The 16237-nt window shown below is 40.9% G+C and overlaps 1 protein-coding gene across 1 annotated transcript in view; it reads left to right on the forward strand.

The window, feature by feature from the left end:
- The window catches only part of chrm4a (cholinergic receptor, muscarinic 4a), a 52180-nt gene that overhangs the window by 24102 nt on the left and 11841 nt on the right, over positions 1-16237 (forward strand). Inside the window, exons 2-6 of the mRNA XM_034124105.1 lie at positions 5265-5863; positions 8925-9079; positions 9890-10091; positions 11303-11392; positions 11608-11877. Coding sequence (XP_033979996.1) covers positions 5265-5863; positions 8925-9079; positions 9890-10091; positions 11303-11392; positions 11608-11877 — 1316 coding nt within the window. The remainder of the gene's footprint in view (positions 1-5264; positions 5864-8924; positions 9080-9889; positions 10092-11302; positions 11393-11607; positions 11878-16237) is intronic.

The raw sequence follows: 16237 nt of genomic DNA on the forward strand, positions 1-16237 counted from the left end.
ACTTGAACGAAAACACTCAGCTTAACTGGACGATAGAACAGGTAAAGAAACAATTGTATGTAGTGAGAGGGGGGGGGGGAGACGCTCCCTTCACTAACGCCGTAACAGTTAGCTTGAACGAAAACACTCAGCTAACTGGACGATAGAACAGGCAAGGAACCAAATGTATGCAGTGAAAGGGGGGGCGGAGACGCTCCCTTCACTAGTGCAGTAGAAAGTTAGCTTTCAGCAGGAGCACTCAGCTAACTGGATGATAGTACAGGTAAAGAACCAAAGTATGTAGTGAGAAGGAGGGCGGAGACGCTCTCTTCACTACCGCAGTAGAAAGTTAGCTTTCAGTGGGAGCACTCAGCTAACTGGATGATAGTACAGGTAAAGAACCAAAAGTATGTAGTGAGAAGGAGGGCGGAGACGCTCTCTTCACTAGCACAGTAGAAAGTTAGCTTTCACCGGGAGCACTCAGCTAACTGGATGATAGTACAGGTAAAGAACCAAAAGTATGTAGTGAGCAGGAGGGCGGAGACGCTCTCCTCACTAGCGCAGTAGAAAGTTAGCCTTCAGCGGGAGCACTCAGCTAACTGGATGATAGTACAGGTAACAGTAACAAATTAGCGAGAGCCCTCGGTTAATTTGTACACAATTATCTCATTAGTTTGAGAGTATATAGATATAGCACAATCAGCAATAATTGGTAGCGATCTCACCGGCTGTGTGCAGGAGCGTCCGCTCTTTACCGGTCCGGAGCTCCTGGGGTCCGGGCGGTGAACACCGCGGTCCTCTCCCTTGGGAGGACGGACAGCTCGTCGCAGCCTTTGGAGGGCGAGCGTTTTTCCTAGCCCGCAGCTCCGATCAAACGATCGCAAGGCTACAGGTAGCGATGAGCTAGAATCTTAATTTTCAGTAAGCTAGCTTGGCTTCTACTCATAAGTAGTAACCTGCGCAGCGAGAAGATGAAAAAGGACTGAGCTCGTTGACAGCACCGGAACTTATACCTTCCGGGGTCATACGAGGTCACACGTGACTTTGTTGATATAAATATTCGACCTACGCATGCGCGACACAGAAGATATCCAGTGCTAAAGCAGTCAGTAAGTATGAAATAGAACAGTGGAAACAAACATGTTTGACTTTCATTAGTGAATGAAACTGTGTGCCCTTTATAGTCTGTGTCCATTATTGTGTATTTGTATATATTGTATATATATATCCTATATGCTAAGTTCCCGCTGCTGACACGATAGCAGTCATTTCGTGCGCATATGTGTAATTAAACCCATGATATCAAAATCTCACTCCAGCCAGGTACCCAAAGTTGGCAACCCTGCGGTACTTCTGCCTCTGAGTTCTGCCTTTCAAAAAACAGTTAATGTGGCTCTCAGTAAATAACTGGAAAGATCAGCATGTTGTACATTGTAAAAACGTGCAGTATTTGATTTTGGACTGGGTGTTGTTGTCTCAAATCACACACAGCTAGCTAACTAGCGAACGGTAAGGTACTAGCTAGCAACTTTAGCGAATCATTACAGACTGCTCAATTAACCCCTACAAAATCAACAGAGGCCAGTACATTACACACATCGTTACACTGATGTGTGATGACAATAAAGATATTCTATTCTATTCTATTCTTCTACATTACTTTTATTTGTGTAGTGCTATGTTCACCGGAGTAACCACAATCCTGGATGGACGCACGACTTGTTGCCAAGATAGCAAACGTTGAGTGCATTTAGAAATACACTTTTGTAGTTATGGACACAAAAGAGTAGAGGAAACTAGTGATGGAGAGATGAAGCCTTATGAAGCTTTCCAGCAAATCGGTTCACTAAAAGGTTCATCTCATGAGGCTTCATCATGGACTTCATGTGCACACAAGACCCCCTGTTGACATACTAAAAATACTGGAAATAATGATACAAAAGTGTAAAAGATGTAAAATGTATTTGTAATCCTGTATGAACAGAATTTTGCACCAGTAAGTGTCTTAAAATGACTGTATATAATAATAAAAACAATGTATCAATATAGTATCTTGTTCTTATATATACATAAATACATGTAAATGTCTGCTGCCTTCTATAAAGACAAAAGAAGCAATATATGTTCGAAAACTGGAAAAGAAGAAGGGTTTAACTTGCCAGAGGGCAGTGAATGTGCTTGTGTGACTTTGCAGAGGGCAGTGAATGTGCTTGTGTGACTTTGCAGAGGGCAGTGAAAATGCTTGTGATACATGGAACAATTTTATTGGTTTTTGTTTAAAAACAATATTCTTTCGACAGTTTTTGGGCTTAGGCGATTTATTTTCTTTGATACAACTTCTCCTGCCTTTGAAAATACCCCTTCACACGGGACTGAGGAAGCAGGTGTGCACAACAAAGTGACTGCAAGTTTATACAGGTTTGGATACACATGTTTTTGTGTCTGCCAGTAGTTCAGAGGGTCCTCCAAGCGTCCGATATTTGGTTCGGCCAGGTACCGCTGGACTTCAACAGTTGCGTCAGCTGTCGCATTCTTGGTCTTCCTGGACAGCTTTACAGTCTGATCCAATTTATGCCAGAGTTTGTTTCCTGAAAAGTATACACAGAGAGTGTCAGTGGATGTAGTAATTACTTCAAAATTAATAAAAATTACCTGGGGTTTCTTGTTCAGCAGGTTGAGATGTGGATGGATTTTCTTGGGGCACGGCTTCAGGTGTTCGGATTAGTGCACCACATTCAGTCACAAGCCTTTTTGTGGCTTCTGCAGCTTTTAAAAGGGCTAAAAAAATCCGATCAGTTTGAACCTAGGGTCCAGTAGCGTTGCCAATGACGCTCATTGATTGGAGTGTGTGGAGCCTCTCTCTTAGCTGCCTTAATAGATGTTAAGACTGCGGTTTTTGCCATCTCCTCTTGAAGCATTTGCTCCAGGAGGAGCACAACCTTGGACCCAGATACATTTGTCTCCTCAGAAAGCTCAATGGTGGCATCATTGAATGCAGACAGCAGAGAGAGGCACCCACTTATGGTGGTGAACTCAGCAGAGGTCAGTGTGGTGATTTCCATGTTCAAACTGGCTAATGCCGCACCAACTGGTTCTCTGAGGTCCACCAGACATTGCAGCATGTGATATGTGCTGTTCCAGCGGGTCTCCACCTCTTGCAGGAGCTTCAGTGTGGGCCTTCCCAATTGCTTTTGCACCGATACAAGCTTCTATTGGGGAAGGGAAGCTGTGTTAAGAATGAGTATCTTGTAACTTTCTTTTATTTGCATGATAAAGTGAAGTTAACATGGTTAAATTATAAAGTATTATTCCAAAATATGAAATGACAAACCTTGAGCAGGTCCACCTCCATGTCCCTCCTTGATCTCATGTATGGCACGATAATGCCTTAGCATGGATGAAGTATTGTTATTGTAACCCAGTTCCCTGGAGCACAATAAACACTTCACCTTTGAATAAAATAGAAAAAGTAAAAAAATGAACCATACAAAATCTAACATAATACATCTGTTGTAATAGACTATGTATGCAACCTACCTTATTGGGAGAAATCAGATCAAAGTGTTCCCACACATGGGAAGTCCTTCTCTTCTTTGCTGGCTCCATTCTAACGAGTTGCAAAAATATCGTACAACCAAAACTGGCAAACGACAAGCGTTCTCCTCTATCACAAGGTTCACACATTTTGAATCGAATCCCATGGGGTTGTATCTGTCAGAAGCTCGCGCCAAGATCTGAGTCGCTTCCTGAAGCAGTCACGTGGTATCGACAGGCAGCGAGGCTTCGTTTGTCATCGATGACATCACTGGCCCAAAACGATACAAGCCTCGATACAAACTTCACAAAAAGCTTCGGGGATTACTCGACACACGCTCTGAAACCTCGGCGCAATACGTAACATCACTAGAGGAAACGGCAGCCTTCTTCAGGCCTTCATGGAGGCCCTGATTGGGGATTGGGAGCACCTGAGTGAGTGGCTGCACCTGGAGGAGGGCAATCAGGGGGGGGGAGAGACACAAACACACATTAGGCACGTAACGTCAGAGGTTTGGTGCCGAACTCTTGACCAAAACAATAGTCTTCTAAAGTAATTGTCCTCCCTTCAACCTTAAAATATGTTTCTGTTCAGCTTTTCTTCTTTTGCATATCCTTTAAATTGTGTGTAGTTTATTAGTTTTTTCTCTGTTCTGAACCAGTAACACCCTTGAGCTGCTGCCTGCTGATTGGCTGATGTTCAGAGGCTAGGGGGCCTGAAGTAGAATCTTCATGAGTGGACATATTTGCGGAAAGTGTTTAAAATAGTGTGTGGGGCTCTGACTAATGACTTGAGAGTCTCTGAGGAGCTTCTCTGTGAGGCAGAGGGATGAAACACATTTATACAAAGTTAGCAAAGCTGTAATCACCGGCACAGAAACATGAGTCATCATCGCCACTTCACTCAGGCTCATCCACTCTCACCAGTCCTTACATTAGGTATTTTAGTCACCAAATCATAAAGATAATCATTTGTTACTGTTCAGAGTCATGTTGTGTTGATGTGGTTTGTTCATCTACTCTGAGTAATATTTTATTTAGCAGTTACTACTGGTGCAGTGTTGTGAAGAGGTTGGATGATCTAAATGGCCAACATATACACTACTGTATGTGTGCACTGTTTATGGAGGTTACTGTTCTATTGGGACTATGAGAAGATGTTTTTCCTGTTAGAGCAAACGTGGATTAGGAAATAGGAGTGGCTTTTATCGTGACACAGCCAAGAGAAATTCATTTTATTTCTTATTCTGATAAGAAAATGCTATTTCACAAGGGAACTGGATATGTAGGGGAGCCTTTTTAGTTCTGCGGCATATTGTTTACAATGTATTAATAATAATAATAATAATTGAAATGTATTTAGCGCCTTTCATAAACCCAATGACGCGTATACTTATGGAAAACCAAAATTGTGCCTGCAGATCAGTTACCAAAGTCAACCTTTTTTTTTATGGCTAGCATGAGAATGAAAAAGTACATGTACTTCATCCATTAATGAAACATTGAGACATTTGATAATGAAAAGTCTCTTTTGTAATTACAAATAACTACGATTTCTTTCCGGCCTGTGCTTTCCCAAAGTCATTCATCATCTCTAAGTAGACCTGAGGGTTATTATCACAAGTTACCTTTCTCCTATATGTGTTGTTTGACTGACAAAAACATTTCGTTATTCATCTTGACCCCTAACCCTAACCTGTTTCCCAAAAGAGCATAGTTTGAAAACTAATGTTCTTTCTTTTTGTCTCCAGGTTCATCGGTCATCCCATCCTCTGACCTGTTCTCCAACACCTCCTGCAACACCTCCTCCAATGATTCCACCTTCTGCTCTCCTGTGGATGAAGGACAGGGGGCAGGAAGTCCATATAAGGCTCTGGAGATGTTCTTCATCGCCTTAGTTACAGGATCTCTGAGCTTTGTGACTGTAACAGGAAATATATTAGTCATGCTTTCCATCAAAGTAAACCGCCACCTACAAACTGTCAACAACTATTTCCTATTCTCATTAGCATGCGCTGACCTGATCATAGGGGCTTTCAGCATGAATCTGTACACGGTCTACATCATCGTGGGCTACTGGCCGCTGGGCCCGGTGGTCTGTGACTTATGGCTAGCTTTAGATTATGTTGTCTCCAACGCCTCCGTGATGAATTTATTGATCATCAGCTTTGATCGCTATTTTTGCGTGACCAAACCCCTCAGTTACCCATCAAGAAGGACGACCAAGATGGCGGGGCTGATGATCGCAGCAGCGTGGATCCTGTCCTTCATCCTGTGGGCTCCTGCCATCTTGTTCTGGCAGTTCATCGTTGGACAGCGAACAGTGCCCCCTGGAGAGTGTTACATTCAGGTACAGTGCAGCAAACTCAACAGATCCTTCAGGAGAGGTGGGAAGTAGTGGAGTACAAATACTTTGTTACTGTACTTAAGTACATTTTTCTGGTATCAGTACTTTACTCCACTACTTATTTGACGACTTTTTACTTTTACTTCTTACATTTTTAACACAAATACCTGTACTTTCTACTTGTTACATTTTGAACACAAATACCTGTACTTTCTACTTGTTACATTTTGAACACAAATACCTGTACTTTCTACTTCTTACATATTTAACACAAATACCTGTACTTTCTACTTGTTACATTTTGAACACAAATACCTGTACTTTCTACTTCTTACATGTTGAACACAAATACCTGTACTTTCTACTTCTTACATGTTGAACACAAATACCTGTACTTTCTACTTGTTACATTTTGAACACAAATACCTGTACTTTCTACTTCTTACATTTTGAACACAAATACCTGTACTTTCTACTTGTTACATTTTGAACACAAATACCTGTACTTTCTACTTCTTACATTTTGAACACAAATACCTGTACTTTCTACTTGTTACATTTTGAACACAAATACCTGTACTTTCTACTTCTTACATGTTGAACACAAATACCTGTACTTTCTACTTCTTACATATTTAACACAAATACCTGTACTTTCTACTTGTTACATTTTGAACACAAATACCTGTACTTTCTACTTCTTACATTTTGAACACAAATACCTGTACTTTCTACTTGTTACATTTTGAACACAAATACCTGTACTTTCTACTTCTTACATTTTGAACACAAATACCTGTACTTTCTACTTCTTACATTTTGAACACAAATACCTGTACTTTCTACTTCTTACATTTTCCAAACAGGCTGGTTCCTTTAGTTTGAATGTGTGTTTGGTGGCGTGATCATTATTATTTAGAGTCATTGCGTGCCTATTGATTTGAACACGATCCGTGTATCCATCATTTCCTGGTCTTCTCTAAAGAAGAGGGACCAATGAAAACGTTGTCATGTTGCCGTTGTTCAGCATGGAAACATTCATTAGCTAACAATGACATTATTGTTCTATTAATATAAAGGGAGGTCAGGTACTCTTTAAAACAGCTGCTAGTTATGGGTACTTTTTACTTAAGTACATTTCAAAGCCTATACTTCTTTACTTTTACTTGAATAAAGAAGTTTAGTCAGTACTTCTACTTTTACCAGAGTATTTTTAAACACGAGTATCTGTACTTCTACTTGAGTACAGGATGTGTGTACTTTTGCCATATCTGTCCTTCAGGAATAAGGCTCACATCTAAAACAACCTGTTCATGTGTGATTAAAGTACTCCTAACTCCTATCCTTATTACAGTATCTTTAGCTATCACTGTCTTCATACAGTGAATAAATCCGGCTCAGATGGAATATCATGTGACATACATGGTGTCAGGTTTACATTGCTATATTCAGGGGTGCACACAACTTTCTCAGTGAGGTACTCAGATGAGTACCTGGAGTCAGTGTTTGGTACTCCAACTTCTGGCTCCCCTCAAAGTTCCCATGAAGCCCTCTGTATCGCGAATGTCAACGGGGGGGGGTAGTGGAGTACAGAGTACAGAGCTTCGTGACCACAGAGTGAACGTTGTGATCAGCTGTTTTAGCGCAGTGCTGCTGTACAGACTGACGTTAACAGCAGCCCTGCGCTAAATAAGACCGATGCTAACCCTGTCTGTTAACGTCGGTCTGTACCGGGGGGGTGGTAGTGGAGTACAGAGCTTCGTGACCGCGGAGCGTGTGAACGTTGTGATCAGCTGTTTTAGCGCAGTGCTGCTGTACAGACTGACGTTAACAGCAGCCCTGTCTGTGCACACGGAGACCGACTCAGTCGTCCGGTGATCTAACCGCCTTCTGGAAAAGCTTCACAAGTACGTCGGTACGCAAATGCGCTTTGTGACACAAGTGACGGTACGCATTTCAGATTGTTGCCGGGCATGCGTACCTGCGTACCAGTTATGTGCACCCCTGGCTATATTGATCTTTCTCTGGTACTCAGCTGACTCCTAGTCCATGACCTTTGACCTCTCCCCAGTGGATGCAGTGGAGAAACTCTTGTATCTCTACATCCTGCAAGGGGAGTGTCATGTGACTCCAAAGCCAAAGGCCTCATCACCTCTGTTCACCATGTGTACAGAAATAGGGCCAAAGGTTACTGAGATGTCTCAAAACATGGTCATATCAATATGTCATAGGCTAATTATGATATTCATGGGTGCACACATGTTCAAATAATAATAAGTGATGATATTTGTGGACAGACATGGACTGGTTGGCGGAGTAATTCAACTGCTAGGCACTCATTCTTATTCCAAATGCACTGGATGCCATTGTGAAACAGCTTGTCTAGCCAAAAGTAGTTTGCAGTGAGTAAAAGTGTTAGCATAATTGCTAATGCTCATGCTAGCTTGGCTACCCAATAGCGTCGTGGCCCTCAACCTGCCTGTTGCAGCGGTCCTCATGGAGCATCCAAGAGACTGTATGGTTCTGGTCCAGTGTTCACAGACAGCTGCTGTTGGGTTCTCACTCAGTCTCCAGGCTCTTTGCTGTTTCACTCGTGTACTGTTCCCCAACATAGACAGGTGGAGTCACACACCGTTCCACACACACACACACACACACACACACACACACACACACACACACACACACACACACACACACACACACACACACACACACACACACACACACACACACACACACACACTGAAGTCTATAAAGAATACTGTGAAAGACTACATTTTAAGGCATTTAGAGTCTTCACACTTTCATTGCTCTATGCTCCCATTTCTAATACTATAATACCCCTAATGTCTGAGTAAAAATACTATCATTTTCATATAATACAGTGCAGTAACACCACCTCAAAGATTAACAGTTTAAGCAACAGTGTCAGCAACACTTTTTACAAATATTCAATTTTTAGATATGTTGTATTTGATTGCATTATACTGTACAAGTATACCTAAAAATCTCTCTTTCTTTCTGTCCTTTTTCTGTCATTTTTCTTTCTTTCTTCCTACAGTTCCTTTCAAACCCTGCGGCGACGTTTGGTACGGCCATAGCAGCTTTCTATCTTCCTGTCATCATAATGACGGTCCTGTACATCCACATTTCCCTTGCCTCCAGGAGCAGGGTCTCCAAACACAAGCCAGAGAAAAAAGAGAAGAAGGGAATAAAGTAAGAGCATCTAAGGAATCAAATGCACTTCATGCGTGACAAATCATTTCCTGAGTGAAAAGGAAAAATGCCAAACTCATCTTTTCTTGATTGACAGTTATGACTTTAACCATGCATCTATGACACTGATTGACAACCACACACTTCGCTGTGAACGATGTCATACTTCCTCTTACCCTGGAAACTTTTGATCAATAAAGTCTGACCTTTAAAGGTTGCCTCTCCGTCTTCACAGCATTCTGCCGGTTTGAACGCCAAGAGATGGAGACGCTTGTTATTAACTTTATAGATCCAAAGATCAAATATAAATCTTCTTTAACATCATTCAGATTCATATTTACATATATACATTTCATATTTGTGTATACTGTGTGTTTCTACATTTATATACACATCGTAGTTGAGCACTATATTTGGTGATGTGCAACTAGTTTGTCTACTTCTTTTTGTACATTCTAATAATACATAGACTACATGAATATTTTTCTACATATTCTGAATATGTAGCGGTTCCTACTAGCATTATCCAATTATCATATATGCTCATCTTAAATTTAACAACTTCCAGAGAAGGGGAATTGTTTGTTTAACCAAAAGAGTTAAGAAATGGGTCAATAAATCACAAACTGGCACTAGATGCCTCTCACCCAGGCTCTTCACATTAATTAATCATACACACAATTTGCTGCAGAATGAATTACCATAATATGTTCACAATTAATCACTCATATCCATTTGTGTATTTAAAAAACGGCAGAGATGTTCTAACGGTGTATGCTTTGTAAAGATAATCATTGTTGTGTTAATCAGAACTCCCAGCCTGCTGAAGAGTCACCTGTTGAAGCAGAACAACAACAACGAGACCAGTCCTCAGGCCAGCCCCCGCTCCACCCCCAAACTCAATCTGGACTCCACCACCACGGCACTGGAGGCGGTGAAGAACGGCAGGACGGAGGAACCCAAACCTGCTCAGCCACTGCCTGAAGCTCAGCCCAGCCCGGGCCTCACCCAGGTACTGACCCAGGTACTCACCCAGTACTGACCCAGGGACTGACCCGGGTACTGACCCAGGTAATGACCCGGGGACTGACCCAGGGACTGACCCGGGTACTGACCCAGGTAATGACCCGGGGACTGACCCAGGGACTGACCCAGGTACTGACCCAGAGACTGACCCAGGTACTGACTCAGGTACTCACCCAGTACTGACCCAGGCACTGACCCAGGTACTGTGGTGCTGACCCAGTTGCTGACCCAGGTACTGACCCAGGTACTGTCCCAGGTACTGACCCAGGTACTGACCCGGGTACTGACCCAGGTACTGACCCAGGTACTGACAAAGGTACTGAGCCAGGCACAGCCCACAGCAGCGTGGACAGGGCGTAAATAGGTTCTACTATGGCTGTCAATCAGAATTAGAATTCCTTTATTTGTCCCGCAATGGGGAAATGTACAGTGTTACAACAGCAGAAGTATAGTGCAGATGAGTACAAATTATATAAATAACAAAAGGTTATTAATACAAAAAACACAATAAGTAAAACAAATAACACCATGGTGGAGTAGCAGTATATATATTTTTAAAAGGTGACCATATCAAATTATAGAAGCAGCTGGTACTGTTTACAGATTGTAAATAAATTGAGTGTTTCCCTTAGAGGTTTGTGTTAATTTGGAAACCTAACTCCATAAAAATAATTTTAAATGTTTTTAAATATTGCAAATGAATCACATTATGAAAGCTGACCAAAACGTCCTGCCGTAATTCCATCACATGGCAGTGGAAATGCAAAGAAATTGCTACAAGAGACTTGTATTGCGCTGACTGGAGACCACCCACATCAGTAAGAACCATCAGTATCTGGCTGTAACAGAACACCTGATCCATGACTAATGCTCTGTACTCAATTCTCTAGATGTGGTGAAAACGGAGGAAAGGCATTTTGCTGAACCATGCTTCAGCTTCCTAAAGTTGTATAGGAGTGGGAGATAGCGGACAGGGTCACAAATGTAGGAACAGAAAGACCACCCAAAATGATAGCGGTAGCAAGTATATGTCCTATGTAGCACACATTATATGGAGGGGGATCACGTGTCCAAGTGTTATTTGGCAAGAAACTGAAACCCAGATGTCTCCCATAGTCTAAGCCATGTCCGCTTAGGATAAAAGGGTCCTCCTTTAAATGAAACAAAATGTAACAATGTATCTGTCCAACTGTTCAGGAGGAAAAGGAGAGCTCCAACGACTCTTCCACAGCTTTCATTCCCCCAACAAAGCCAAAGGACGGCACCAAGAACGAGGTCATATCTGAGGTTGGTATTCAATGTCTGACAACTTTCTTTTTTCTAGTCCATGCTTTATTTTCAACATTCTGAAAAAAATTACACGGATGAAAGACAGAGATTTCTATTTGGACAGAAGTTGAAAAAGTTGTGAATGAAGTCAAAAGGGTTAGGGTTAGGGTTAGTCAAAATATCTGAAGAAATGTTGTGACCTTTCTCAACAAAGTCTCTTGGTTTTGTTACAGGATGCAAGCAATCCAGACCCAGTTGCCACGACAACCACCAATGTTGAATTGGCCAAGGGCGGAGCCAGCTCGAGATGGTCCAAGATAAAGATCGTAACGAAGAAGGCGGGGGACGAGTGCATCACAGCTCTGGAGATCTGCCCTCCTGTAGAGGGCGCTGAGAGGCGTTCAATCCCAATCAGCCGTCCCAGGACTGTGGCCAGGAAGTTTGCAAGCATTGCCAGAAGCCAAGTGAAGAGGAAACGACAGATGGAAGCCAGGGAAAAGAAGGTATGGAATACCGCGCACACATCAGCCATACATGTATCAACAACAGGTGTGCTGACGTACAGATTTACATTACAATAACACTGCTGTTGGATTTTCCAAGCAGGCTGGTTCCTTTAGTTTGAATGTGTGTTTGGTGGCGTGATCATTATTATTTAGAGTCATTGCGTGCCTATTGATTTGAACACGATCCGTGTATCCATCATTTCCTGGTCTTCTCTAAAGAAGAGGGACCAATGAAAACGTTGTCATGTTGCCGTTGTTCAGCATGGAAACATTCATTAGCTAACAATGACATTATTGTTCTATTAATATAAAGGGAGGTCAGGTACTCTTTAAAACAGATGGTAGTTATGGGTACTTTTTACTTAAGTACATTTCAAAGCCCTCTTTACTTTTACTTGAGTAAAGAAGTTTAGTCAGTACTTCTACTTTTACCAGAGTATTTTTAAACACGAGTATCTGTACTTCTATTTGAGTAAAGGATGTGTGTACTTTTGCCATCTCTGCCGTTTGCATTACAATGGTGTGCCTGGTTGGTAATTACAAACACTATAGAGTGATACAAAATGTACCATGGCAGGTTACCTCCTAAAGATAACGGTATATTTCATCATGAAAACATAAGGATCTGAAAGTGTTTTGCATGGCAGCGTACAGTATGCTGCTGGTACCAGGTTTACCTGTGTGTGAACAGTAAGGAACAGCTGTTAACTGCTGCTGCTGCAGTCACTTCACTTCATTAGTGTTCACAATGACAGATGCTATTTGTCCTCTGAGCTTTTAAAATGACAAAGCATACTACGATATATTTCCCATTTTGATACAGCCTTCCAAAATCACTTCAGACATCAACAATGATAGATAGGAATGTATCTTTAACTAAATCCAAGACCAGTGTTTCTGACCCCATGACTGTGATCATTGCATTGTGGGTAATGGCAGCCTCTAATGACAAAAGCAAGGTGACAATATGATGGTGACGGAAACAGTTAGATGCAAATCAGTCAGGTGATATATAATAAGCAGCCATTGAATCATTTGATAATTGTTTTTTTGTGTGTTTCATCAAGTCTTAATGACTTAAAGCATTTGAAACACGTAGTTTTGTGTCCTTTGACAAGTTATGGAGCTTCTACAGAGGGTCTTAAGGTGTTTCAGACAGTAATCTTTACTGATGCTCAGGCACCTTGTGAACTCTTTTGTGCCGTACCAGGCTATAAGCTACAGCTTTTAACGGACCTGTGTGTGTTGGAGTGTGTGTGTTATTGCCCTCCTCTCCACCTCCATCTTTATACTTTCTTTTATAAGCACGGTTCATAAAGCCCCAGGACACATGTGCATTTTCCATCCAAGCTGAAACATTGTTACCGTATTCCTCAGTTGTTACCTCCTCGAGCAAATGTGATCCCCCAACACAAAGGGCTCTGGCAAAAAAACATGTTTCTACACTGTCAGACCTTTAAAAGGTTTTACAGTAGGGCCAGTTATTCAAGTTGTGTGAGTGACGGCAGAGCTGGTCAGTTCTTATTACTCAAGCGAAACTGATGCTGAGGCTTTATAAGAATAGAACCATTGAACCAACGGTGACATTAAATACAGTAATTACATACATTTTCCCTTAAGCCCCGCCTCCGATCTCCCACTCTCGGCTCAGTCAGATGAATGTAGAGGGAAAATAACTCTGGGTTTAGCTTTTATCGCATTTTCCAACTTTTAGACCCTAATCATTATATAAGCTATTAAAGTGTTCATGCTGGGTAGTTTATTTAGCTCAAAAAAGATTACAGACGTTTCTTTTCGAATGTAAAAAACATATTTTTAAAAACCTCTTTACATACGATGCTTTAGAAAAACATTTCTTTATGAGTATATCATGGTTAAACTAGGCCACTATAGAAAGTACGGAGATGGAAACAGGAGATGACTTTACAGATGTGGGTTTCCTGAATGATACACCTCTAAACCAGGGAAGATGGTCTCGAAGCAACATCAGCTTCTAAAATGTGCTATATTAATTGTGTGATATTCAAAACCATTTCCTCTGTTGAACTGCAAACTAATTTGAATACTGTAGCTGTGTGATGAGATTATAGTACAATGCATGGGATGTCTGTCAGAATTTGAGGTAATTAGAAGCTGCAACCAGTCTGTCTGAAAGCTCTCTTAAGCTTAAGAAGGTTCGTAACAACATGCTTTTGGGAAACAGGGCTCAGATGAATGACTGACCCTCTATGCTTCCACTATCTAAATGCAAGAGTGCTGAAATTAGTGTGCAAAATGATAAATCGTGGTAAAAAAAAAGCGGTAACACTTTATATTAAGGTACACAAATTAACCATCAACTAGTTGTTAATTAACATGCATATTAGCAGTATATTGGCTCTTTATTAGTCATTATAAAACACTTATTAATGCCTTGTTCTACATGACCATATTCTACAAGTAATAAGCCATTAGTTGAGAGTTTTTCCTCAATAACCCTCTAATTAGTGCTTATTTATTGCAAGTAAGGAAGTTGTTGTACATGAGTTTTGGTCTTAATATGCGCTGCTCAATATGGGCCTAATAAGGCAGTAGTAGCACAAGAATAGTAATTCTCCCATAATAACACTTAACAAATATGATCTGTTCTTATGTAACAAGACATGAAACTATACAACCAGTCTCACGGCATTTCGTGTTATTAGTCACGAAATTAATTTAATCTATTGATTCGTGTTCACCAACACGATTGTCACCTTTTTTTCGTGTCACACAGAACGATTTTAAATGCAATGTATTTCTATTGGTAGTATGTTTCGTGCCTGCAACACGTCTTTTTGTCCGGTCGGGTCTTGGAAGATCAGAAGCTGTGTGGTTCATAAAAACATGTTCTTACTCAATATCTTACCCTAAGCCTAACCCTATCCCTTTTATTTTAAATTGTATAATGTCTGAGTTTTTTTGCCGTCAGCGAGGAAAAGAAATGGGGCTCAGAGCCTCAGAATACTGAAATCTGTATTTTATGTCATCTTTTTTTCCTTCTAATTTGTTATTATTTGGTGCAGGCACGAAACATACTACCAATATAAATACATTGCTTCTAAAATCGTTCTGTGTCAGAATACTTAAATCTGTATTTTTTTAAATGTCTTTTTCCTTCTAATTTGTTATTATTTACATTGGTTTTAAAATCGTTCTGTGTGACAGGAAAAAAAAATGGCGAAATCGTGTTGGTGAACACGAATCAATAGATTAATTTCGTGACTATAACACGAAATGCCGTGAGACTGTGTTGAACTATAAGTGTTAATTGTGTCTAAATAACTCAAAATTAGGTATTTATATCTAAGAATATGTTTTGGGGTATTGACAGTTCAGCTACCAATAGCAAGGTGATATTGACCTGTATGTTTCATATTTGCACATTTATATTTTTGTAAAATTTGTACTGAAGGTTAGACAGGAAACCGGGTAGCCTACTATGGAGGATGGAACATGACTTAAGTATAAATAAATAAATAAATAAATGTGTAAATAAATGTATGAAGAAATACAGGAATAAATAAATAAATACGTAAATAAATAAATAAATACAGGAATAAATAAATGACGAAATAAATAAATATGGAAATAAATACACCAATGTATAAATAAATAAATAAAAGTCGAAAATAAAACAGAACACACGTTATTATATATCTTTCATATATTTCTACATTTACGCGACATACATTTATTTATTTATTTATGTGTCCGTATGCTAATGAGGTGGGCGGTCCTAACCTCAGTCTGAAGCAGTATTCACCAATTGTTGGAGCCAGGCAGAAGCATGAGATTCGTGGCAAGTCACATCTGTTCATTCTGTGTACAGTGTACACCCACGGCAACTCGCTAATAATGGCATCTTTAATAATTGTTCTTTCGCACACCCGTTCGCGATGTCCCCAGCGGTGTGCCCCCAACAAAGATGTGCTTCAATAACGTTTGGGGGCAACATGTAAGATGGACGCCCAAGGGTCGCCTCCTCTGTTTCCGAGAGGATTTCAAGTTGGCGGGCAACCTCTTGAAGACTCTCAAACACAGCTGGGTTAACATCCACATCCATGTCGAGCTGAGCCAAGTCCTCTATACATCGTTCCACACGAAACTGGACATAGAGAGGACATAGTCTTTTGGATCTCCGTTCTCTAAATGGTCCGCTAATGATCTCCAATGGCTCTTAAACCAATACTCATAAATAATCCTTACAACTGTGGACAAACCATGGATGTATAAAGATAAGGGCTAAACAGTAAAGCTCCTGCATTCGAATCAGCGCGGTTAGCCAGGCGTTAGTATAGCCCTCTGCCAGAAATGATCACACACTCCTGTAACCAAT

This window comes from Trematomus bernacchii, unplaced genomic scaffold (genome assembly GCF_902827165.1).
Source record: "Trematomus bernacchii unplaced genomic scaffold, fTreBer1.1, whole genome shotgun sequence".
Lineage (NCBI taxonomy): Eukaryota > Metazoa > Chordata > Actinopteri > Perciformes > Nototheniidae > Trematomus > Trematomus bernacchii.